At 34.1% G+C, this 25,530-nt stretch overlaps 1 protein-coding gene across 1 annotated transcript in view; it reads right to left on the reverse strand.

Annotated features, from left to right (window-relative positions):
• TRPC4 (transient receptor potential cation channel subfamily C member 4) overlaps positions 1-25,530 on the reverse strand; it is a 207,034-nt gene that overhangs the window by 78,042 nt on the left and 103,462 nt on the right. The window contains exon 3 of the mRNA XM_081309016.1: positions 19,846-20,364. Coding sequence (XP_081165142.1) covers positions 19,846-20,364 — 519 coding nt within the window. The remainder of the gene's footprint in view (positions 1-19,845; positions 20,365-25,530) is intronic.

Consider the following 25,530-nt stretch of genomic DNA (forward strand, 5'->3'; position numbering starts at 1 on the left):
AAGAACCAAAAAAAAAAAAAAGACAAAATCTTAGAAGCAGCCTGAGAAAAATGGTACATTACATTCAAGGAAATAGTAATTAAAATTATTGCTTACTATTCATCAGAAATTATGGAAGCCAGAAGTGAATGGGATGATGTCTAAGAAAGGCTGTGAGTGAAAGGCAAAATTCAGAATATTATTTTGTAAGGCTTACATTTTCACATATATTTTATAAGAAGTTGTACATACAACAGACTCAATGTAGATTGTGAAAAATTAAGGGTACTGTGGCTGGGGACAGTGGTGCATGCCTGTAATCCCAGTAGCTTGGGAGGCTGAGGCAGGAGGATCGTGAGTTCAAAACCAGCCTCAGCAAAAGTAAAGCACTAAGCAACTCAGTGAGGCTCTGTCTCTAAATTAAATACAAAATAGGGCTGGGGATATGGCTCAGTGGTCAAGTGTCCCTGATTTCAATCCCTGGTACCCCCTACCCCCCCAAAAAAAGGGGCATTATGTTCGAAAGAATAATTCTCTCATCCCCAAACATGTTTACATTCTGTGGAGATACATTACACTGCAAGTGAGAATGAAGCCTGTTAATCATCTGACTGTAAAACAGAGATTAATTATTCTGGGTTATTCTGGTTATCACATTGGTGATACCAATGTAGTCAGAAGGTGCTAAGAAAAAGGAAGCAGGGGACAGGAGAGGGGGTCACTGTGCTGCTGCTGAGGTCTCAATCTGGTACTAACAAGAGGTTTGAGGATGAAGAAAAAGGTCCATGAACTAAGGAGTACATGGAGCCAGTGAAACATAAAAAATGCAAAAAGCTGGTTCTCTCATGACAATCCAGAAGAAATAGCTTTGTAAACTACATAACTTTAGCTCTGTGAGAGAAATAATTTTCTTTTTGAAAAATTTCTTTTCTTCCCCCTTCCTATTTTTTCTACATTGACACTAATTTATGAATTATTTAATGTGAGTTGATATAAAATATTATTTTATTCTCATATTAGAAATTTTATAAGAAATCTTAGATAAGTGGTATAAAGTTAATAAATTAAAAGGTAAGAATCATAAGAATTTAAGAGCTTTACAAGTATATATTTACATCTCAATGCCTCAGATAATGACAGAGACACATATAACCAATCTTTTGTACTTGTAATATCATGTACTTTTTACTCATGAATTGATTTATTTTTTGTTTGAACATATTCCCCATATCACTAGTGAAGTGTTTTACTTGGATACATCCTAAATATATTTCATTTTTAATTCTTTGGGGATGCATATTTAATAATATGCAAAGATACAGCTCAGGAAATTTATGCAACTCAACAATTGGTGGAGTCTGATCTCTAAACACACAGGTTTGTCAGTGATTTATAGAGCAGATACATGGGCAGATACACTGCCTGGAAAAATATTTATTACAAGTACTTGGAAGAATTTGGAACAAGGACCATTAGGAGACACATCTCAAACAAAGAACTGCCTCCTTCTTATCTCACATACTAAACACAAGCTTTACAAGAGACACACTATGAATAGTTTTCTATTCAGTTACAGAAGGAAGAAGGACCCTCTCATTGACAGTCTGTACCTTTCCATTTTTCATTAGTGATTACGTAGAAAATAGTTGTTCACTGCTAAAGAAGATAGAAAAAAATCATAGTTTCCCCAAGGTCTCTCTACCATCATATTTGCCATCTTTTCATAACTGTGACAAAATAACCCCAAGATAAAAGATTTAAATGTTATGAGGTTTATTTTGGCTCATGTTTTCAGAGGTTTCTGTCCGTGGTCTATTGACTGTTGCTTTTTGTGCCTGTTGAAAGGCAGAATATCATGGTGGGAATATGAAGCAGGGAAGTTGCTCACCTTATGGAAGCCAAGTAGCAAAGACAGAGATATGGGAAGGCTGGAGTCCCAACACCTCTTTCAAGGGCACACCCACATTGACCTAAATACCTTCCACTAGGCTCCACCTCTTAAATGTTCCACTGTCTCCCAACAGCTACAGCTGCTACTGACTAGCAAACAAGTCTTTAGCTTGAACCTTTAAGGGACAATTAAGATCAAAACCTCAACACCCTTTGGAGTCCTAAAAAGAATACATTAGCAAATGTTATAATAAGCTCCAACTTATTTTTTTATTTATTGTATTTTTGAATTTTTAAAACTCTTTACAATGTAGACTTACAATTTTTGAAATATGACAGATTGTGAAGCAACATTTTCTTAGGGAGTGCTGTAAAAGTGGCATTTAAATCATATATTGCAATATTACTGTTAAAATCTGAAGCTTCCAAAGAGGGAATCTTAGGGTTTATACTATGTTCTGTTTATTAGAGTATTACAAAGGAATTGCTGCTCAGTGTACTAGGGCCAACTGAGTGTCCATTAGCACTACAAAGAGTTCTAGAATGGCTTGCCAATCAGATAGGTAGACTTGACAAAACATTGAAAACCCTATAATTTTACCTTTGTAAATGAAACTAAATATTTGAAGCTTGCTTTACTTAATCTTGGAACTGAATCATTTAAAAAGAGCTAAAAGATTTTTGCAATTAAATATATTTAAATAACATTTTTAAAATTTTATTTTGTTTTAGTTGTTGATAGAACTTTATTTTATTTATTTATATGCAGTGCTGAGAATCAAACCCAGTGCCTCACACATGCTAGGCAAGTACTCTATCACTGAGTTACAACCTTAGCCATATTTGAATAAATTTTATGTTCTCATTTTATATTTCAATTTCCCACTGAAAGAGCAATGCCAATTGTAACTTATTTTAATACATGGCTCTTCAGGTAAAGAACCTTCTTCAAGAATGATATATATAAAAGCACTTATGCAGATATTAGAGTAAAAGATTGGGAATTAATCTTGTTGATGTAACAATTTCAGAAGGGGAATATAAAAATATTTAACAGGTTCTAATAAAATATTCCATTTACTAAACCAAACCCCAGCTATATCCCTTATGATTTAGATATTGTTCATTATCTTTTAAATAACTTTACTAGATAGGTATCATTATTATTATTGTTATTTATTTTTATTTTGGTTTTACTTCTCAGGCTTTGCTTTTTCTTTATGCTTCATTATAGCTGATTCTCAGGCCTCAGAGCCATGTAAATTTTTAAAATTAAATTTATTTTTAACAAATGAATAAAGATGTTACTGTATATATTAATAGGGTACCATGTAACATTTCAATACATGTATACATTGTGTAATGTTTAAATCAGGCTAAACACATTTAATTTCTCAAACACTTATCATCTATGTATGGTGAGACTTGCAAAAATCCTTTCTTCTGGCTCTTGGAAATGTACAGTACATAATTGTTACCTATTGTCACCCTCCTGTGCAATAGCACACCAGTACTTCATACTCCTTTTTAACTATAATTAGTACCCATCGGTCAACATTTCCCCATTTCTACTCCCTTGAATTAAGAAATTAAGGTATTTAAAAGAGCAAAAACTTGTACAAATGAAAACTACAAAGCACTGCTGAATGAAATTAATGAAGACATGCATAAATGGAAAGTTATGCTGTTTTCCTGGACTGGAAGACTTAATGGTGTTAAAATGTTGGTATTACCCAAAGTGATCTATAGATTCAATGGGACTTCTATCAAAGTCTCAACAGTTTTCACACACACACACACAAAATCTATCTTAAAATAATATGGACTATCAAAGGACCACAATAGCCAAGACAATCTTGATAAAGAACAAAGTCAGAGATCTAAGACTTTCTGATCTCAAAACTTTCCACAAGACTATAAGAATCAAAACATACTGGTACTGGAATAATAACAGACATAATAATAGCTCAGAAATGATCCTTCACATAAGTGACCAAATTATTTCTAATAATAGTTCCAAATATCATTCAATAAGAAAAGGAAAGCTTTTTTTTTTTTTTTAACCAAATGGTACTGGGAAAACTGAATATCCACATGAAAAAGAATGAAGTTGTACTTGTACCATACACAAAAATTAGCTCTAAATGGATTAAAACCTAAACCTAAGATCTAAAACATCAGAACTTTTATAAGGAAAGATACAGTAAAATATTAACAACATTCAATTTGTCAATACTTTTTTTAACATAAATCCAAGACATAGACAACAGAAGAAAACTAGAAATTGGACTTCAGTAAAAAAAAAAAATTAAAGTGTGCATCAAAGTACAGTACTAACAGTAAAAAAAAAATCTATTCTAATGAGATAAAATAATTTTATACTATACGTCTGGTAAGGCGTTGATACCAGAATGTATAAACACCTAAAATTCAACAATAAAATTGTCTCTGAACAAACTGATTCCAAAATAGACAAAAGACTTCCAAACACATACAAAGATGCATCACTCTTCATTAGGAAAATGCCAATCAAAACTAAAATGAGATGTAATCATTAGGATGGCTGTTATTAAAAAAAAAACAAATAATAACAAGGGTCAGAGAGGACGTGTAAAGGTTAGAATCCTGTGTACAATTGATGGGAATTTAAAATAGCACAGTCAATGTTAAAAACAGTGTGGCAGTTCCTCGAAACATTAAAAAGTAGAATTACCATAAGATACAGAAATTCTACTTTTGGGTGTATATGCAAAAGAATTGAAAGTAGTGAATTGAAGAGAAATTTACACCCCCATGCCCATCACAGACTTATTTACAATAGCTGAAATGTGAAAACAAACAACTGAAGTGTCCTTCAGGGGATGAATAGATAAGCAAAATGTTATATATACACATGGCGAAATATTATTCAGTCTTAAGAAGGAAGGAAATTCTGACATATGCCTTAACATAGATGAACCTTGAAGGCATTATACTATGCAAAATAAGCCAATTATAAAAAGGCACGTACTGTATAATTCCACTTATCTGAAATACTTAGAATAATCAAAATCGTCAAGACAGAAAGTAGAATGGTGGTTGCCAGAGCTTGGAGGGAGGGTGAAATGGGGAGTTGGTGTTTCATGGAAAAGAGTTTTGGTTTTACACGATGTAAGAATTTTGGAGATGGATGGTAGTGATGGTTGCTCAACACTATGGAAGTAACTAGTGTTACTGAAGTGCACACTTAAACATGCTAAGATGGTAGATATTTTCTGTATTTGACCACAAAGGAAAAAAATTACATAATCAAATTACATAATGAACAAACAGAATACAATAGTAAAGGACTGACCCTCAAAGAGTCTATAACACAGGGTCATAGCTGGGCTATTCAGGTTTCCAGGTAAAGACATCAAAGTGAGACAAGTTCTGTATTTTGAAAACACGACCAATCTCTAAAAATGCAAATTAGGTTTATTTTTTTAAATGTAGGGTTATTTTTTTGTTTTGTTTTGTTTACCTTGGAAGATAGGTTTTTGAACTGGAAAACTGCTTGATATTATGCTTTGTAATTTACACACATATGCCACATATTTTCTTTTGTATGTGTTAAAAATCACACAATAATACTTTTTTAAAATATTAAAAAAACTCAGATATTTTGTTTGAGATTACATTATTCTCTAGGTGTCAGCAACATGTCTCCCATTTATTCCATATTGATAATTTATAATGAAATTAAATGCTTGGTTTAATGAACAAAAAATTGTAGACTTTCTATAATACTATAGAAATTACATTATTTAGATAAATTGCATTTTAATTTTTACAAGACTGGACATTTCCATTACATGGCATCATACCCATCTGTATGTGCACACTGACTCACTTTTAAGCACTCACACTCACACTCACAAGTCATCTGTTAGGCAGCCTTGTTTTTTCTGAAATCCAAATGAGTAAGAAGAAAGTCTCCGATATGTAAATTAAGGGCCACAGTATCAGGCATTAAGCTTCATGCATTGTTTTTATAAAGGATTCTTTAGAGTCTAGATAATTTTTACTTTAGTTTTCCCAAATCTGATGTGGAGCAGTTATTGGACTAATGCAAAATTTATCAGAACAAACACATAAATATTAAAAAACAACAACAAAAAATCAGTTGTTCTGACACAAGCAAATAGAATTGAGAGCCTCTCAGTGAGGAATGAGATTTCAAAATTATAAAAAAATTAGATTTCTGCCATAATTTCAGATAGGCAAAAATAGGTATTAATATGAATGTTTCAAAAGTCTAAATTTACAACCAGACCACATGAGATAATTCAAGTCCACTCTGAATGTTACATTTTTAGCTAGATGATTTTTCTTTTAAAGCAATTATAGGTGAAGCAAGAAAATGTTGGCATCTAAAACTCAGGTATTTGCAATAGTTTCAGTGCCCATTTTAGACCTTTCATTCTCCAGTGTCCCGGGATGAAGATTTTCTTGAATATTCACTCACTGTCACCCGCAAAATGGTAGTTGGCCAATATTCTAAAACTCAATCCAAACAGTCAGCAAAAAGAAGCTGCATGGCTGGCCTTATCTCAAAGGCCAATGCTGATTATGTGCCTTGGGATATTGATTATTTTTTCTTTAACAGAAGAAACTGCAAAAACCAAACTTCTGCCTCTAGAGTAGAAGTGCCAGCCAGACACATCAGTAATCAGTAGGCCATGAAGGAATGAGAAAACATCAGTAAACCCAGAATGGAAAAAAAAAAAAAGATGAGAAAATACGTAGGAAGGGAAAAATTAAAATGGTTCACTACAAGAATACCTGTTACATTTTAGTAGGTATAACAGCTTCCTGGAGCCTGAAGTTTAATCACATGACCAATGCAACATTAATAATAAATTCAGAAACTTTTGTTTGAACAGAAAAAAAATAACCTATGTGTGTAAGGAATAAAACTAGAGCTAATCAATATCATTAAAAGCATTTTCTTTAAATTTATATCTAATAACTACCTAATTCTCTCAGTAAAGAAAACTTACACAAAGTGATTGTATTTTTTGTTTGTTTGCCTAAATTAAAGTAGTACTTTCCTAACCCACCCTCAACAGGGCTATCCACTGTTTCTTCTGTCTTCCCTTACAGGTTACTAGTGTTATATACATAGGGATCAGTATATAAAAATTGTTCACAAGGTTTTATTATTTCTTCCTCAGCAATGGTCAAGTCATTCTGAACACATAAACTCCCTTAGAAGGACTATCATTGAGGCATTATAAAAATAGATGTGTGACTGGAGGGAAAAAAGTAAAATTAATTCCACAAATATTTGTTGAGCTCATACCATGTGTCAGCGGCATTATAATTGCTAAATATAGCAGTATAAAAATCTGTTCTTGGCTTCAAGGAGCTCGCAGTCTCATGAAGAGGAGTGACCTAAAACAGTTAATTATAATAAAATGTAATAAATGTTCTTTATCTAGGAAGAAGAGAGGGAGAACCAAACTAGCCTGAGAATAGAAAGGTGAGACCTTTAGATGACTGTCTTAATATATTAAAGAAACAGTAGGATCTAGTCATAGATAATGGCTGCATCATTTCAAGATAGTAAAACAATGAGAAAATGCACAGAGAAAATGCAAAGCACAGCACAGAAGAGGAACTAGAACATTCTGGAATTGCTGACCATGAAATGCAAGTCAGGTATAAGAGACGAGGATAGACAGTTAATCCATATATGATATATCTCATTAATTATCTAGGCCTATAAGTTTATAAAACACATTAAGTAAGATTAGCAGTTTAAAAAATCATATTATAACAGCATTATTCATAATAACCAAGAGATGGAAAAAAATCACCCAAATGATCACTAATGGAATCATTGATAAATGACATATATATATATATATATATATATATATATATATATATATATCTTATTCAGCCTTAAAAAGGAATGAAATTTTGACACAAGCTACATGGGCCACCTTTGAAGATATTGCACTAAGTAAAATAAGTGAGTCATAAAAAGACAAATATTGCAATATTGCACTTAGATGAAGGTCCTAGAATAGTCAAATTCAGAGACAGAGAGCAGGATGATGGCTAGCAGCATCTGAGGGGAAGGGTAGAGATATGAGTAGTTTTATGTAATGGGTATAGACTTCCAGTTTGGGAAGATGAACAAGTTCTAGAGTCAGATGGTGTTGGTGGTTGTATAGCACATGGATGTATTCAATTGCCTCTTAAATGCCACCAAATGGAAAACTTAAAATGGTAAAGATGGTCCATTTAATATTATGTATGCTTTATCACAAAATATAGCATAGTAATATTTATTACATTTTCATAGAAGGATTTTAAATTGCTTGATTTATGTTTTAGATATCATAAAGTCAGGTGAGATGAGGTTGGAGCATTGGAGCCAAGGAAACTGAGTGACACAAACTAATCCAAAATTCCCTAAAACAGTGCAGGAAAAGAAGGCTGGAATGATTTGGGAAATATTTAGGAAATATAACTGACAATAAGATAGGCTTTGATGATTGAAAAGGGCCCCAATTATTTATGTTCCAAAATTTAGTGGTTTGAAACAACATATTATGATGTTTCACTAGAGATTTCAGCAGGGCATAATTGGTTGGTTTTCCTGTTCTACACGGTATCATGAGAGGTCCCCAAGCATTATCCAGCCAGTGAATACCACAGTGAGAGTGACGTGGGGTGTGCTGGGAGAAGATCCAAGACAGCTTCTTTACTAGTCTTGCCAGTGGAAGGATGGTCTACAGATCTGGGCATAGTCACACTGTAGGTAAGGATTCCTGCGCATTGCTTCCTTAAGCTACCAGTATGGTGGCTTCAGGATAGGTAGACTTCATACATGGTAGCTCAGGACTCCCAGAGAGCCTAAGTAGAAGCTGTGAAGCTTCTTCTGACAAGCCCTGGAAACCCCAGAAAGTCACTTCTGCTGTATTCTATTGGTTGGGATAGTAGCTGAGGTAATCTGATTCAAGAGGGCATTTCTCAATTTGCAGATATCTCCTCTAACCCAACAAGGTGACAGCCACAAAATGATCATAGATGACTCTTATATACTTCTAAGGTGAATAACTTGAAAGTGCTCCCTACTTAACAGAGATGACAGAGGAAGAACCAGGCATAAAAACAAAGGTAATGAATTCCTCTTGGAACAATAGGAATATGAAGATACTATTAGTTTATATATGCAAATGTGGTTAAATATCACAGTAATTTACATAACCCAGTTTTCCAGAATTGTGCATCTAAAGTCTTTATAATCTATTCTTTGTCTTTTTCTGTAATCTCAGCTTCTGCTCTACTCTACTCATGATTACTTACTTAGTACCTACTATGTTCTAAGAAGCATGACTTCGGGCATTGGAATTGCACTAATAAACAGGAGAGAATACCCTTAGGTATGTGTAGAGAAAGATAATTAAACACAAAAATTTATTTTGGATTTTGATAATGGCTGTGAAGATAAAAAAAAAAATTGTGATGTAAAAGGGAAGAACTGGGTATAAAGGGCATGGGAAGAGGATACTAGAGTGGGTGTTCTGGGCGTCTCCAATGAGAAGATGATAATATGATTAGAGACCCAATAAAGGGTCCATCTCCACATGCCAGGCAGAGAGAGAAGCTGACAGAGAGGCCATACGGAGTGGGAATTAAGATAGAACATAGGATAATGAAGGTGCCCTTTCATGTTTAACTCTTTTTTTCCTATATGAGTCTGTGTCCTGTCTCTTTCCCATAATCCCTTCTCTGATGTCTTTCCTCTATGACTCCAAATTTTCCACTGAAACTCAATTCAGACACTTTCTTTTCCAGGAAACCTCCCATAAAAATCTCAGACAAATTAGGAATGATTTTTCTAGGCTTCAAAAGGGTAGTTCTAGGACACTTTATGTGAATCTACACAAAAATACAATTCTAGGTTCTAAGAAACTTCTGGAAGAAATTCATACTTGGCCTATGGCTCACTGTCCTCTCATTTTGTTGTTCTCAGACTTTGGCTCAAAAAAGACACTTTGTAAGCATTTTATGGATTGCACTAAAAGACAGCAAGCAACTCCGTGGCTGCAAGGCAGCTCCATGCCTGAGCCCCTGATCCTCTTCAGGAACCTCCTCCTGTGATCCTTGTCTTTACATCTGTCAACACGGTGTCCAGCTGTGCCCCAGGAGTAGAAGAGGAGAATCAGGAAAAGAGGGTGTGAAAAGAAGCTCTGAGGCTACATGTCCCAGAGGTGCCTGGGAAAATCTCTGTGCTTAGACAATGCTGTGGGGAATGACAGCAGTAGAATGTGCATCATTTAACACTGAATTGGTGAGGTAGAAAAAGAAAAGCAGGCTTTTCTAAGCCCACAGGGAGCTGCCAATGAACAGGTCAAGGCACAGACAGAGAAAGGCCATAGCTGACTCTTTCTGTTGCTGTTGAGGGCATGCCATAGAAGCTCCTTAATACTAAAGGGAAAAGAGTGTGAACAAAGAATAAAAACATAATCTTGTGTGATTGTTTCTCTGGTTCTACACCACCTGGAAGCCATCTCTAAGCACATAGCTTCAGAACTCAATTTTAGAACTGCTAATCACCAAATTATTACACAAGTATCATCAACTCTACAGAGTTCTGTAAGTTTCTGTTTCTAAGAATTCAAACATAAGTTAACTGACCTCTATTTAAAAAAAAATTGATCTAATATGATGAAAAGAAAATGAGGATGAGTGATAAGTTTTCTTTCATATGTATAACTTATACAGATGAATAGTGGGTGTTTCTATTTCAAAACCAAAAGTTTCTTGAGAATGTAATGTTTCCAGTTCATAAATTTCTAAAAGACAACATATTGGATTTTGTACTTTCTCAGGGAATGTGGGATGGGATAAGTTATGAAGTCCATTACTGCAAAAACTGGCAGCTTTTAATTTTGTGTAGTGATGAATGACAAGGAAAAAAAGCGGGTCACTAAATAATGACCACAGAGAAAATAACCCTGAAATGTAAATGTGAATGTTTGTACAAAAGAAACAAAAGAAATGATTCTTTATCACTGACAAACTAAATGATCCCATCTGAATAATGGAAACCAGTTAATCTTGCTGCTAGCCCTTCCTTGTCAATCATCAAGGAGTCTGAAGTACCAATTTATGCAGAAAAGCAATTCATTTAATAACCAAGAGAAGTATTCAGAATACAATGGAATTTTTCAAAGATGTTATTATTAGACTAATGTTTTTTTTTTTGTTTTATGTCTGTGACAAATAAAACTAGTTGAAAAGAGTTGCTTCTAAACATTTGTGTCTGGGAAATAGAAGAATGTACTCATCTCTTTGTAAATAAATTACTTAATCCTTTTTGTATTTATTTAAAACAATATCAAATATAAGCCATGCTAATGTAAACCTAAGATTTGCTATTTTATGTTGTATAAGAGAAAAGTTATCAATTCCTAATCAGTGCTGTTAAAAAGGATAACAATTTTTCAAAGGTTTGAACATACACAATTCAAAATTTAGCTTTAGGAGAAAAAGGAGTCACATTCAGATAAGAATTAGGAGGAAGTGGTTATATGTCATCTAATTAGGTGTAAAGAAACCAATGAGTATTGAATTCCAAGCTCTAAAAACCTAGTGTTAAGCGCCTAATGACCTGTCATAGTTCTGTCTGTAGGATGACAGGTTCTGAACAGCCATTGCTTTCTCCATTATAAAGTGGCAGACACTGAATGTTTGGTCCTTAGGAAGGGGCAGCATTAGGGAATCTGTGATCATGTTGACTTTGCCTAGCAAGAGCAGGTGTGTGCACACTCGTGGGGCAAAGAAAGTCAGGGTCTCAGCAATTGGTCATGAATGCACTTTGACAAAAAACAGGAGAGAAACTAGGAGAATGTTACTTGTAATCCCTTTTATAGGCCTCAGGATTATTTACATTATTTAGTGTAGTTTCATGTATTAAAATCCTCATTTCTGTAAGTACTGCATGTGATAATGAATCCTAGTTCTCTGTTGGAGTAGTCAGGTTCAAAGGGCATGCATAATCGATGCAAAAAATATATTTAGAAATGCAAATCAAAAGGGCAAGTTAAAATCAAGCATGAAGCACACAATGAAAGTTGCTTTCAAAAGACTGTAAGTGGAAAGAATTAGGGAATGGGATACCCTTAGAACCTGGGATAAAATTTATGCATTAAATTTTTTGGGAAGAATATATATCTTAATATAACGGTTCAGAATGCTGATTGTACTAATAGAGTTAAGAGGGATAAATCTTTGATATTCAAAATGGTAATGCAATGCATAAGGCACAGATTAATATTTATCACAAATATTAATATATTAAATGATGAACCCAAACTTTCCCTCGCTTCATCATTTAATATATTAATACGACAAGTTGCATATGCTGCATGTGCTTAGTCTTTTATTTTGGGGGGGTCTGTGAAGTAATAGAAAAACCCAGTGATAAATAATAATAATAATAATAATAATAATAATAATAATAATAAATAGTAATAAATAGCTACTCTTCATTGGCAAATATGCCAGGAAATATGCTAAGCTGTGGACTTATTTATGATCTTTGCTAGACAACCCATTTTAGAGGTGAGAAAACAAACACAAAATTTATTCAAGAGTACATTTTTGTTTAGAAGAGGAAAAAAATTTTATCCAATTCATAGACCATATACTTTTAATGCAATATTTCATTTCAACCACATAAAGATGAGTTACTTGATACTAATAAAACATGCCCTGAGTTGATCAGAAATTTACATGGAAGAAGATATGGTTACAGTATATGTACTAGGGATAAATCTTTTCTTTCTCTATGTTCTTGGGCTCCTTATCATCTGACAGGAGAAATATTAATGCATGAGTCCTTCCCTCCCATGGACCTGGAAGGAGCCCTCAGCCACTTCCTGCTGAGTTATCGTTCCATTTCCCAGATCTTCTCCCCACTTTTAAATAGTTTCCTACCAGACTCAGGGGCCTAGTTTTGCAGACAGATGAAATAAACTAGTGAAAACTCTGATAATCCTGAGATGGGAGCAGGATATGCTTAGATTGAAAGGAGGGAATCTAGATCTGGGCAGTCATAGAGCAGTACAGAAAATCTCAGGCAAGGCAATGAATAAGTAGAAATAGATGGGGAAACTTGGCAGTTTTGAGAGACACAGATGCTTTCAAAATAGCTTAAAAGATGAAGGAGGCAAAAAAGAAAAACTTGATAAATAATATCAAATCTCATGCAAATGGTGCAGTGTATGTTAAATAAGAAAACCAAACTAAAGGAAAGTCAGTAGTGACTTAGATAAACGACTCAAAGGTATTTCAGAAGAAAAATCTCAAATAAACAGGAGACTACTATATTAACCACCTTTTCTCATTGTTCTCCTTAGAATTGCTCTGTACTCTACCTTTCTATAAGAAGTATGTGATTCTCATAGAAGAATCATTATAAGACCTATCATGAAATAGCTTTCTCCAAAATTATTTACATTCTGATGTGAAATTTACTAGCACAACATAAAATTTAGACACCCCAGACTTGAGCAAGAGTAAAAAAGAAGAAAACTAAATGTTTCTAAGAAAATCAATAGCTAACAAGGGCCACTTATTCTTTTTTTTTTTTTTTATTGGTTGTTCATAACATTACAAAGCTCTTGATATATGATATTTCATACATTAGATTGAAGTGGGTTATGAACCCCCAATTTTACCCCATATGCAGATAGCAGAATCACGTCGGTTACACATCCACAATTTTACATAATGCCCTAATAGTAATTGTTGTATTCTGCTACCTTTCCATCTGTAGCCAATGTAAAGCTCTTGCTTGGCTGTTGACCAGCCCCCGAATGTACTGCAACACACACAAGGTACTGCAGCAACAGCCAGGAAGCAATCTTGTCATTGATTGCTCTGTGGATTTATTTGGAGGATGGGGATGGTTAGGGGTATATCCTTGAGGTAGTTTTAAAATTTAAAAAAAATGTACATAGAGTTGTTACTTTCCCTTACCAATTATCCAAAGAACAAGAGATCTTAGCAAGGTTGGTTTCTGGTAGATAAAGAACCAACAAATGGCATTTTTCATTTTTTGGTTTGTTTTCAGTACACAGTTCATACTATAACAAGTTTGGATTGGAACAGGCAGTTTATTAAACATTAGTATGGTTTTTAAATGCAATTTGAATTTAAAACAATTCTGGCATGATGAACTAATTAGAACAGACTTTATTAAATAACAGAAAGAAAGCTAGGAAATGCAGAAGTCTAGCTTGAAGCAGTTTTAAGAAAACACAATTTCCTTTGTTTCTGCTCCATGATAATCATTCAATTGCTCTCCTCAACACCTAAGGCTGTGCTAATGTCACCACCCCCAGGAGTGTTAGTGCTGTGGTACCTTAGCCCCCCCTTGTCTCTTCTTTGACAGGAGTCTTATTTCTTCATTTAACATTATGGATTTTTGAATAACCCAGGAAACAACAACCATTAAATCTTGGGAGGTGTAAAGGAGTTTTAGAGAGCTGTAATCACGAAATGTTGGAATCAATTCAGTTCACCATGCTCTGGAAGGCATGATTGACATGGATACCTTCCCATTTACTCTTTCATTTTCTCTTCTAGTTTACCAACACTGAATAAACAAGTAGCAAGTGTTTGAGTAGAGGGACTGTTCAAATGTTGATTTCTCGCTTTCTTCTCCAACAATCTTCTCCAACAATTTATAAGACATGATCCGTGTTAGTGCCAAAGTTTAAAGTTAATGTTGCAAAGCTGATGACAAATATTTATGAAAGGGAAAAGTAAGCTAAAATATGTATGCATGCTGTTTACTACATAGAAATTACTGTATTAGAATCTGGAAAGCTATTAAGACAGTGAATTGAAGTGCTTTCACACAGAATGATGTATTTCACTTCTTCTCACTATTATTCAACATCTTGGCTACATTGCCTGTGGGGTAGTTATTTCCCAATCTTATCAACAATATATAACTGAAACTAGGTAAGATCTTTGCTTTAAAAGTAATATAAGGAATGCATCATTTCAGTGATCTAATAAGCATTAGGCATGAGGAATGACAGAAGGGAAATAATGTTAACTGCCACAAATTCTGCATTTACAAAAATCATGCCAGAAAGCACAGGTGAGTTGTTTGTCTAAATCATGTCTTTAGCCACGTCTCTCACCTTTACCTAATACACAGGAGGAGGAGAGTTCTAAGCACAGGAGTGCATGCTTCTGGATGTCCCCAGCTCTCCAGCTTCCTTTGAAATTACTCACTTCAATTAATGGCATTAAGATGTCTGTGTTGTTGGATTCCAATCCTGATCAAGAGACTTTCCCTGTCCATTTCAGAGTCAGACTAAAAGGATTATTGCTTCACACACACACACACACACACACACACACACACACACATACACACACACAATTTTAAATGACTAAAAGTGTTTATATTTAAAAAGTATATTTACATCCTGGCCCCAATATTTAATGAAGAAACACTGAATATTATTTTATACTGTATAACTCAGATTCCTCACAAAGACAAAACAAAAACATACAGTTCATGTAGCATAGATTCATTTGGTAGTTTAAGTATAACAAACCAAGTTGAAATTAACTCAGTCCCCCAAAAATACTGATTTGAATTGCTATAAGAATTTTTGTTTTACCAAAATATGATCAATGTAACTCTGGCATCATTATTCTAAGCACTAATAAAAATAAGCAGATTCTTCATTCTACACCTGCTGCTTACAAAAATTACACAAAATTAAAATGCAAAAATATTTATGATGTAAAAATAGTGCAAATCTTCATTTGTGGATGGAATTAGAAAAATGCTAGACCAAATCTCGCAATCAAATCCTGACAACATAACTTGTTTTAACATTTCAGTTCATAGAAAGACTACTAATAAGAGGTTAATCTAAATACTAAAACTTAATGAGATTAAAAAGAAAATGCTCAGAGAACTTTCTGGAACTGAGAGATTTTGCAATTTCATTTGGGTGTATTCATTATTGAGCACCTTCTACCTGACAGGTACTGTAGTGTGACTGGTGAACAGGAGTGTTCCTGACACAGCCTAGAGGAGGAGATGCAAAACAACTAACCCAGCTAATAAATAGGCAAAGGAACTGAACAGCCACTTTACAGAAGAAGAAATATGAATGGTCAACAAATATATGAAAAAGTGTTCAACACATTAAGCAATTATAGAAAGACAAATTAAAACTACACTGAGTATTTATCTCACTCCAGTCAGAATGGCAGCAATCAAGAATACATTGGCAAGGATTTGGGGAAAAGGATACACTCATACATTGCTGGTGGGACTGCAAATTGGTGCAACCACTCTGGAAAATGGCATGGAAATTCCTCAGAAAACTTGGAATGAAGCTACCATTTGACATAGTTATCCCATTCCTCCGTATATGCCCAAAGGACTTAAAAATCAGCATTCTACAGTGATGCAACCATATCAATGTTAATAACAGCTCAATTCACAATATCTAAGCTTTGGAACCAACCTAGGAGCCCTTCAACAGATGAATGGATAAATAAAATGTTGTACATATATGTAATATTACTGAAATATTATTTAGCCATAAGAAAGAATTATTTTATGACAATTGAAAATGGATGGATCTAGAGACTATCATGCTAAGTAAAATAAGCCAATCACACACAAAAAAACCCCAAAGGTTAAATGTTTGCTCTGATATGGGATGTTAACACACAACAAGGGTGGGTGGAGAAGAGAAGTTCGGTAGATTAGAGAAAGGGAAATGGAAGGAAGGAAGCAGGAAACAGGGCTAAGAGGTAGGAGAGACAGTGGAATGATTCTGACACAACTTTCCTATGTACATATGTCAATTCACCACAGTGAATCTCTATATCATGTATAACCACAAGACTTGGATCCTAAATAGAATAAGATGTACTCCATGTTTGTATAATAAGTATGTCAAATTATAATCTACTGACATGTATAACTAAAAGAACAAATTAATAAAAGAAGTGCAGTGTGGGCAAGTAGGACTTTATCTCAGGGAGTGTGTGGTAGGGTTTGCTTCACCGAATGCTCCCTGGGTGAGGTGGGATGTGAGAAGAGCTTTAAAGACTGAGCAGGACCTGGCCAATGTGGAGGTTAGTGAGGAGGCACTCCAGAGCATGGATCAAAGGCAGACTTCAAGCTTGTTTAGACCAAACCAAGGAAAACTTGCAGTAAAAAGATATAAGACAAGACATCTAGGCTGAAATTCAGTTTTATTTAAGACACATTATCTCACTAAAAAAAAAAAAAAAATCTTACATCAAATGGTTTAAAATCAATACTTTTTGAATAATTTAGAAAAATATTTTATAAAATAGAACTTATGATATCAAAGAATATATATGAAAGTAGAATCGGATTCCTGATCTTTTTATACTGCTATCCACCAGACAGTGTTACTTTGCTTTGGGAAAACTGTCAGCTCAAGGGTAATATGTGCTTTGATATTGAATGAAGAACACAACAAAATTATAAGAATTTTTTTTAAATTCTTCATTGAACCCTCAAAAGATGAAAGATGAAAAATATAATGTGTTTATAAAATGATTCTTTTAAAAGATACTACTATTGCTTATTTTCTTGTTACATGTTATATGTTAGTTAGCTGTCTTTTATCTTTTTGTATTATTAGGTTCTATCACTCTCCAAAATCACAGCTTTATATTAGTAAAAAAGATACAAACATCTTAAAAGAACAGTTAGGAATGATCAAATACATTCTTTTGCTTTGCTCTTGACATACCTAACTAGGGATTCGATTTGTGACTTTTTGTTCAACAGTCTTTGAAGTCAAGTTAATTCGAATATTCAGGAAGTATAGAGAAGAATTTAAGCAAACGAAGAAAATGTTAAATAGGAATGAACATTTTTAATGGATTGGAAACAAAACAGAGAATAATATATATTCAGCCTTTGTCTCTCCAAATAGACTATAAATGCTATATGAGTTGGAATATGTCACAGTGCAGTATCAAGTGCCCCATGCACTGCCTAGAATGTGTTCTGTGAAATGTACATTGAAAAGAGTTAATGAAGAAAGTAATAAATGAATAGAGTGCATGAAAATGTTTTGTAGGTATGTAAATAGAAATGAACACTCAAGATATTCATATTGAAACTTCTATCTGGGATATCTTTTGGTGGGGGGCAGCTTAAATTGATTAAATGCCATAGATGGCATTGGAGTTTCTGACTATTTTTCTCTGGGCCTTCACTAAAATCACACTTTCCAAAGACAAGGTAAAGTCAGCTATGATGGGAGGAAAAACATGAGTGTATGCAAAAAAAAAAAAATAAAATAAAATAAAGCTGAACTCAAGCACTGTGGTGCTACCAGAGGTACAATAATAGGGAAGCATAGCTGATCACTGCCAGGTTCATTACTTTATGGATAGAACATCCTGGGAATTTCACTCTGCTTATTATCGGCAGGATAATGTCAACACAGAACACACATATAATAAAGGATCTTTTAAATAATCATTTTAATCCCTAAGCCCCCTTTTCCAATGAAAATGAAAGGAAGAACATCATAATAGTTAATAATAGATCTTGAAGAAGATCTGGGTAAATTCTGGGGCCCCATCAACATAGTATCTTCAGCTATCAACCATTAATGACTTTTCACTTTCACATTTAGTCCTTTCAAAATCTTTAATCGTGTGACATTTCATCAGTTTGTCTTACAATACCGTATTAAAGTTATTCAGTTCCTTTAGAATATTAAGTCCTTGAGTCCTAAACACAAGAGCCTAAGAAAAGACTGCAGGGACTCAAATTAACATTTCTGATTTTCGAGTCAAGAAGCAATGGCACAAAAGAATCTGCTGCCTTCATTGTTCAGGGAATATTCATTTCAACTGTTTTCAGGCTCCCATCACAGCTGGATTAGCTCAAAGAGTCAAAGAACTATAAGAAGAACTCAAGGAAGCAAATTAAGTTTTCCTGATCCTCAAGTATTTAGTTAGGAGTAATAGACAAAGCAGGCAGGAATAACATTAAATAATCAAGTCCAAGTTCAAAAGCAATTGAGTACATTTTTAAACAGGAGTCTCTTTCCTTTCTTTCTCTCTTTTCATCTTACACAGTTTTTTTTTTCTTTCTGGCTATTGTTTTGAAACAGATATTACTGTCATTCAAGAATGAATAAAGACTCAATATTTTTTGAAGATAAAAATAAACAGTTTTTGAGAATTCACACACAAATTGTGGTGGAAACATAAAGCAATAATGCTGGGTGGAAAATGTAACAGGTTTGAGGTTCCTTTCTTAAATATTTCAAATTTATGTAAATTTCATGGGAAAATTTGTAATATTTCTACAGGTCTTTAACTTCTTATTCCTGACAAATCAATCAACTAAGAAATGACAGATGTTTCTGTTGTTTCATCTAATGTTGGATTAAAGGCTTTTCCTGGAATAATTTCTAATAATGTATTTTATTAATACCTCAAAATTTTCTAGAGTCTTCACACAATCTACACATCTTACAGATCCCATGGACCTGAGAGGAGAAAATTTCAATAGATCTATATATGAAATACTATGAATATTAAGTCCATTAAGTGAGAAAACTCAAAGAGCTGTATATGTGACCCTGTGAAATTATAAGTGGTCCAGCGAGAACTCACGCAATCTGGAGATTCTGAAATTCATTAGCTTTTCATTTTATTACAAGTAAGGGTGTATATTTTAATACAGATGCCACAAATCATTCCTTTATTAAACCACTTATTACCACACTTCAATGTGAAGATAATTATTAGTCCGGCAAACAGTAGATGTGATCCACTTACAGGTGAATAGAAAAAATAGTGTAATACTCAAAATTAAATCACGAATAGCAGTTTGCTTCACTGGGAATAGACTCTATGGCACTTTGATAGAGTGGCAACACTCACCTCTTTCTGACGGTACTTAATGGCCAATTTTAGTCTTGCAAGATCATTTCCACTTTGTTCTTCAATCAGACTATTGTCATCTCGGTAATTAAGAATGATTTCCAGTTCTCTGGAACTTCTTGTCTGGTCCAGGAGGTCCTTAGCAAATTGCTTGCACTGTCTTGACAGCTCCTCATACTCGGACTTGAATTCATTTTCCACTTTGCTCAGCTCCTGAAGCTCCCAGCTTAACTGAAAGGCTGTGAGGAAAGGATCTTCGCTTGACAGTGCAATCAGAGAGGGGCTGGCCAAGGCCTTGTAGATGTTGAGTCTGGAACGTGAGTGACGGAGGCTGTCCACGTCTGAACTGGAGACACATTCAACACAGTTACAGCGGACCTCATGGGGTCGGGGCACCGAAACACCTTTCTGGACCAAAAGTTTTATTATCTCATAATTATTTGTATGGGCTGCCAAAATGATGGGTGTAATGTCCGGAGTGAATTCAGAGAACTGCTTATCAAGAAGTATGGGAGGCACCTGGAAAAAGAAGGAAGCAGAAATAATGAATATTTATTCATTTGTTCAAACTTGTGAATTTCAAACAGCATACAGGAACAAGGTTGAACAAGGCTCATAAATCTTCTGCTGAGTTTTTGCAGGAGAGATATGTCTTTTTTTTTTTCCTCCAAAAAAAGACAAGAAAGAAGTAGAAGAAAAAATAACTTTCCAATATAAGGGCACATCATTTTTTCATTCTTTCTATAATGTGAATTCTGACCTTTCTTGAAAGCTTAATGTTGGTGGCTATGGAAACTTTTTACTTGATGGAAGACTTTCTTACTCCCAACTTATTTGATTTGCTTTGCTTTTCTGGAGAGGTTAATTTCTTGAATAATCAAGAAATATCCTGAAAAACAAATAGTTTAAAACAAAATGCTCCTCTTGTAATTTCTTGTTAGAGTCTGTAAACAAGTCAAGATTGCGCCTGGCATTTTGCAGAGGGAGTGGTTTGTGAAGTAACGCCAGGGAGCCATTAAGTGTGGAGATTCCTTATTGGTTGACTACTGTATCTAGTTTATGTTAATTAATATAAGCTGTATGAAATGTATATATACCCCTCCTGTCCTACAATAAACCGCTCCCACTCCTGCTGTATCAATGTGCACAAGTTGTTCGTCACCCCCCCCCCCGGGTTATTTTGCTGTAGCAGTGCAATTTTCTTCAGTCTTTTTTTTTTTTTTTTTTACTGTTTTCATCTCTGCTGGTGATTAAGGGTGGCTGGGCAGAAATAAATAGGCTAGCCTCAGGTTGTGTCTTTACATCTTTCTCTTTGGGGCATGATTTCCAGATGAGAAATCTCCATTGATAACATTATTGTTTTATTGGATATAAACAAAGAATTTGGTCATCAATGTGAATTCTTGTTGTGGGCCAGCTCTGGGTTGTGTGTGAGGTATGAGCATTTGAGCATATGGGAGGATTGGCCTGATGTTGCAGGCTCTTTGGGCGTGCAACACAAGTGGGCACTTTCCTCTCGCTCTGCCTTTGATCCCACACAGCACCTGAGATGGGTGTGACTTGCCAAGATGTCAATCAATCTACTGACCACAAGACATCAGGAAGCTAGAATCAACCTCCTGAAACCTGACTCTTTTGTCTTATTTTTAAAAAACATTCCATCAAACCTCCCTTTGTGCTCCCTCTATAAAAATAAAAAATCCAAATGCAAGCTCTCTCTTTCCAATGGACCCCTAAGGTTGAGAGCCGTCCTGGAATTTGAAAAGGTATTTCTGTGTGCTTACATGCTTTCTTCATGGTTTTCTCAGTTACTGATATAGCCAGATTTTGTGAGCCCAGCATAGGTCACTAGCCCAGCTAGCTGGGAATAAATTCTCACTGTATCAGGTCACTAAAATGTTTATGTATGGTTGCCCTTTGGTTATATTCTAAGGATGGTGATGATGAATATAATAACATCTATTGTTTACTAAGAATCTTTTGGGTATATATTAACCCTCACCTTTTATTATTCATGTTTTATAGATAGTGATCCTTGGGAAGTAAGTGAAGACATATGATTTGAGCCCAGGTCCACCTGTCTGACAGGCAAAACTGTGTATATCGCACTGTATTCTTGCTGTACTATTTTAGGTTTAATATTTATTCTTGCTGGCACAGTCACAGAGTCATCTATGAAAATAAAGGCTACATAAAGACAAGTTCAGTGTGGCAGAAACAACAAAGGAATGTGTCACATTAAAACATATGAAATGTGAAGGAGAGCACAGAGAGATTAACAGAATAACAACATGCCCAGAAATATGACATTCATAAGGAAGCTTCTATTACACCACCTTCAAGTAGAGGTGAAATTTTTACATGTAATTAAAAATATGTTTTTAATTCACCTTGCCATTTAAAATATACATTTGTTTTATAAGCAACACTACATAAAGATTGAAGGGATGAAGTAATCTTTTAAAAGTTATTTTAAGATATATGCAATCAATTGACAGTGATGATAGTAAAAACCACTATTTTAAAAATGTTTATTAGTAGAAGAACGAGAATGCCTGTTGAGATAGAAATTTGCATTTATGTGTGGGATCAGTACATATTTACGCCTTATTAAGTATTTATCATTCATTTTAAAGATAATATGAATTGAAATTTAATTATGCCTTCATTATAAAGATAAAGATTACATTAATCAAAATCAAACTACAGGTAATTTTCAATTAAATTAACATGTGTTTTTTGTAGTAGACATTTAGAGAAAACAAAACAATTTCAGTTAGTTTCTATGATAGACACATATTTAAATGACAGATATAATTAAAAGTAGTATTCAAGATTCAGTATAATTTCATTCTAGGTTTTTTTTATGCTGTGAACAATTTGAAATTTATTAACCATGAAATTCAGCTTTGCAGTATATTGCAGGAAATTTTATGAAGAAAATAAGCATAATATGACCTTCTTGAAAAACGCATTTTTCAGAAATGTGTCAGTGTCATAGTATTAGAGACACAGCTACATAATGGTTTAAACATATGAGAATATATCAAGAATTTTGTTTGTGAGTTTTAATACTCCATTAATCATGGTGAATTTTATTTTTTTGAAAGATGTGACTACCTTGAATTGTATCTTTTATATGGAACTTCAGTTTTGAAGATAATTTTTGAATGGAATTATTTTATAGGTCCATAGCATAAATATAATTTATTGGCCCATAGGTGATTATTTTTTTATGTTATATAATTTTAATTATTTTATAAATTTGGTCCAAATTCAACATTGTATGTTGTTTTTAGCACTAATTAACCAGAACTTGGCAGGAAAGAGATGACAGGACATTGGGAACAGTTAGCTTTATCTCTACTTCACCTGAGGCTTTGCTGGGACTGTGGTGCAGGAGAGTTGGCAAACATTAGTGTTTATCCATGTCCCAGAAGATAGGCTTGGTTCCTCTCCATTCCATTAAGACAGTAATAACAGTATAAAAGCACTCAGTCATTGTACTGTGTCTAAAAATTCAGGGTATCCTTACCAGGCCACCCCTTCTGCAATCCTCACTGCTATGTTTTACCTATGATTTGTCCCTCAAAGGGTCATGTACTGGAGGCTTGGTTAGGCTATCTTGAGGTAGTGGGACCTGTAGGAGTTAGGGCTTAGTGGAAGGTAATTAGGTCACAAGTGCACAAAATTCTCGAGTGAATTAATGTTTCTTTCAAAAGACTAGGTTAGTTTTCTTGAGAGTAGACAAGGTCTCATGAGAGTGAGCTATGCCTTGCAGGGTTGAACTGGTATCATGAAACTGGATTGTTAGAAAGCAGGTCAACATGCCCTCTGCCTCACTCATATGTGTATTTTCTGCATGGGGCTATTTCCCCTTTCACTTCTCCTCCATGAGTTGATGCAGCCTGATGCACTCCAGAGTAGATGCTAGAGTCATAATTTTAAACTTCTCTCACCCAGAACTGTGAGCCAAATATATTTTATTATTTTATAGGTTCATAGCATAAATATAATTTATTGGCCCACAGGTGATTATTTTTTTTTACACATATCCATCCTCAAGTGTTTAGTTATAGCAACACAAAATGTACCTTCCATTCTTCTGCATATAAAATGTGCCTTTTCTCCTTTTCATTACTGAATTTTGATTCATTCTTTAATTTAGAAAACATTGATTCATTGCTTTAATTATTAATTTTATAATTGTTAGTATTAGTTTTATATTTGTTATTAAATATTCATTCAGGAAAATGCATAAATATTAACATATGAATATATGAATTTTTAATGTTACTTTACCTAGCATATTTTGAAGGATAAATTAAATATTAGAATGGTTATAAACAGGAAAAGAAGCCTGGTAACTATTATATTTTGAACAAGAATTAAAGCAATGGAAAAGAAAAAGCTGTGATTGCCCTCTGATTAACCCTATAGATATAAGGTTCTGAGTTTAATCTTGAGCACTATAAAAAAAGGGTGGTTCACAGTGTGATGATTCATTACATTCATACAATGGGTATGTATGATATAATAATGGCTAAAAAGGGTAGTCAGCAATTACATCTCCTTAAATCTTTTTTTTTTTTTTTTTTTTTTTTGGTACTGTGGATAGAACCCAGGGGTGCTGAACTACTGAACCACTTCTCCAACCCTTTCTATTTTTTATTTTGAGACAAGGTCTCCCTGAATTGCTTACAGCCTTGCTAAATTCCTGAGGCTGACCTTGAGCTTAATGATCCTCAGGTTTCCAAGCCTCTGGGATTACAGGAGTGTACCACCATGCCCAGCCCATATCCTTAAAGCTTTTAAAAGTCTTATTAACAGGTAACAATTGAATATATTTATGGCATACGGTTTACTGACATTGGCACTTTTTACTGACATTCTGCTGAAGGTTTTACTGATGTCCTAGGGAAGGTTTTACTGCCCTCTTAAAACTACCTTCAGCCATGGGTAATGGGCAGTATTGGAGGAATGGAGACAACGGCAGTGGAGACATTTATAAGAGGGTTATCAACTTTCCTACGTACTAAAAACTCAGAAATTTAAAGATGTCTTAAAGCATAAGGTATTTAATCTCAAAATCATTTGGGAAACCTGGAAAACTGCTTTTTGCTCTTTTCTCATGCTTCATTTTCAATCGGATCTACTCTCCCTCATTCCAGAGAGGTCTACTCTCCCTCATTCTCTGTCCTGTGCTTTGTTTAGCATCTTCAATATGAAACTCTTTCTCTTTCCTTTTGTTTCTCTATTGCTACACATTAAGATAATTTTTATAACATGTAAAATACATAAGTCATGGTTGGTGCTGAGTAACTATTACCAAAACATTGTTTTGACAAAAACACATCTTTTTTAAAATTTTCAATATTTCAAATTTTCCATTTGGCATCATGAAGGACAGATGAGATTATCAAGGAGCATAACTTTGTAGGTGAAAATCACATTATGCTTGACTTACTTTAGCTAAAATAGAATCTATAGATATAGAAGAATTATACCCAGGCAAACACACATGTATAAAACTACATACACTACTAATAAACAAACAATATATCTCAACAATGTTTTAAAAAAGATTCTAGTTATTGAATTACATTTTCCATCCAGTTATCTACAAAATAAGAAAAAATTAAAAAGAATCCTGAAATCTGATACTTGCCTGTTTTTATTGAATGA

The sequence above is a fragment of the Spermophilus citellus genome, assembly GCF_964194105.1.
Source record: "Spermophilus citellus genome assembly, chromosome: 1".
NCBI classification, from domain to species: domain Eukaryota; kingdom Metazoa; phylum Chordata; class Mammalia; order Rodentia; family Sciuridae; genus Spermophilus; species Spermophilus citellus.